The sequence below is a fragment of the Melampsora larici-populina genome, assembly GCF_000204055.1.
Source record: "Melampsora larici-populina 98AG31 unplaced genomic scaffold MELLAscaffold_55, whole genome shotgun sequence".
Lineage (NCBI taxonomy): Eukaryota > Fungi > Basidiomycota > Pucciniomycetes > Pucciniales > Melampsoraceae > Melampsora > Melampsora laricis-populina.
The window spans coordinates 583,691-585,542 of NW_006768819.1; the positions used below are offsets into that span (position 1 = coordinate 583,691).

A 1,852-nucleotide genomic window follows, 5' to 3' on the forward strand; every position below is an offset into this window, starting at 1 on the left:
GCTACAGCTATGCTTTAATCGAGTGGTTTCTTGGCTTGGCTGATGAACAAAAGGTTGGCTTCCTATATGACATAGGTTGTACAATGGAGAAGGGAATAGAAAAAGTAAGACACTTTTGATTCAGGAAAGAGCGACGAGCTAACGTAAAATACTACTTCCAGCGCAACATGTTTACCAAAGAGCGACGTCTGGGCCGATTGAAGTTTGGAACTAGTGTATTTCATGCATACGTGCATTGATGGACTTGTCAATTGATGTGGAATCCCAGAATGAATTGCGGATGGGGACTTTCAGATGGAGAAGGCTCAGAGCGAGTCTGGTCTTCTCTGGCCGCCCTGGTTAGCTCTGAGCGATATTCGACTAAACAGCACCGGGTCAATGCCATTGACATGCGAGCAAGCCACCACCGTACACATCTTTGACACTCGGCAGGTATGTCATACTTTCTTCGAACATCATCATCTCATATGTGTAATTAGTCAGCTCTGACACTGGATTCCGTTATTTTCAGCCGTTCACATGAACAGGAAGAGACTTGAGGCTATCAAACGGCTTCAAGAAGCGGAGATTGTGCTAAATGGGATAGCGGAGGCCGAAAGAGAAAAAGATGTTGCTTACTTTGAGGACAAATGGATGGAGCAAAGGACCGGTCAGCTGGATGTGATGACTGAGACTCAGAAAGAAAAGAGAGAGCGTCTCAATGTAATGCTGGGGTTAGAAGAGGAATTGATTCAGGCTCGGTGAGTCGCAGAAGAATTTTGGGAAACACCCGTAGTTAAGTCCTGGTTGTATCTTTCTTTGCAGAGATCGGCTCAAGGCAATTCAACTTCAAGCTCGAAGAGCAAGAACCCAGGCTGATAGGGTTGATCTTATGTCGCTGCCGGCCACAGTGGCCAACCTCGAAGAGCAAATCGAAGCGATGGCCACAGCCCTTGGCGGTGCTGAATTTCGAGAGCTTGCCGGCGCAGTCCGTAAGTTCTCTACTGACTGTTATCAAAGTTCAGAATGCTGATAAAAGTGCGACTCCACTGTCACTATCTGTGCAAACAGGCAATCAAGAAACAGCAGTGCTGGGCTTATCAATAGCGCGCGCAAATCTCTATGAAGCCAAAGTTGGCCTAGTTGAAGCCAGGCTGCGTCGCCATTGGCACACTGGTTATTATTTTTATTTTACTTATATGTCATGGCACACTGTGCTGACTCTTCTTTTGGTTGTTGATTGTAGGAACCCGGGAACAATAACATCTGGCTCGGCATCTGGGTGATAAGACAAAACTGGTTCGTGTCAAGTACAATACATATGCGAGGCAAGTTGGCAAATACGAAAACGATTACCCCGACGCTGTGCAACCCGCATTGCCCGATCTTGCAACGGTCATGGCCATGGAGATGGACGATGTGTTCTGGAATCGTGGCGAGCTTGGTCTCCAAGATGGTGATACAGACAGAGACGGTATCAACAGTTTCTTATCCCGACGGAGCGCTTGCGAGGAGCTAAGACGCATTGCTAGGGAAGCGAGGCAAATGACTGGATGGGCCAATGCTTACTATGATCGCATCCTTGCGCTGGGAAGGAAGGTTAATGAGGGTGAGCTCATGATCTTATAGGACATTGACGACTGACAGGTGCACTAACTTTAGATGATGACCAGCGGTGGGAGCGGTCCGAAGTAGGTTGGTATCTATTTATAGCATTGTCAAAAAAAATGCCATGCAAGCTATGGAAACAATGGAGCCGTGATCTCCCACAGTTCGTCCGCGAAACCGGTGCCTATCTTGAGGCACATCAGTTACAAGACGAAATATTGATACCTGGATTTGAAAGGGTAACCGCTTGGGCGGATCAAGAATG

The 1,852-nt window shown here is 47.3% G+C and overlaps 1 protein-coding gene across 1 annotated transcript; it reads left to right on the forward strand.

The window, feature by feature from the left end:
* Positions 1-519: 519 nt before the first annotated feature.
* MELLADRAFT_93070 (uncharacterized protein) lies at positions 520-1,741 on the forward strand (the record flags this gene model as incomplete). Its single annotated transcript, XM_007415941.1, has 6 exons — positions 520-740; positions 781-971; positions 1,051-1,155; positions 1,313-1,588; positions 1,642-1,674; positions 1,719-1,741. The coding sequence occupies 6 exons, from the start codon at positions 520-522 to the stop codon at positions 1,739-1,741; spliced, it is 849 nt and encodes a 282-aa protein (XP_007416003.1).
* Positions 1,742-1,852: the final 111 nt, after the last annotated feature.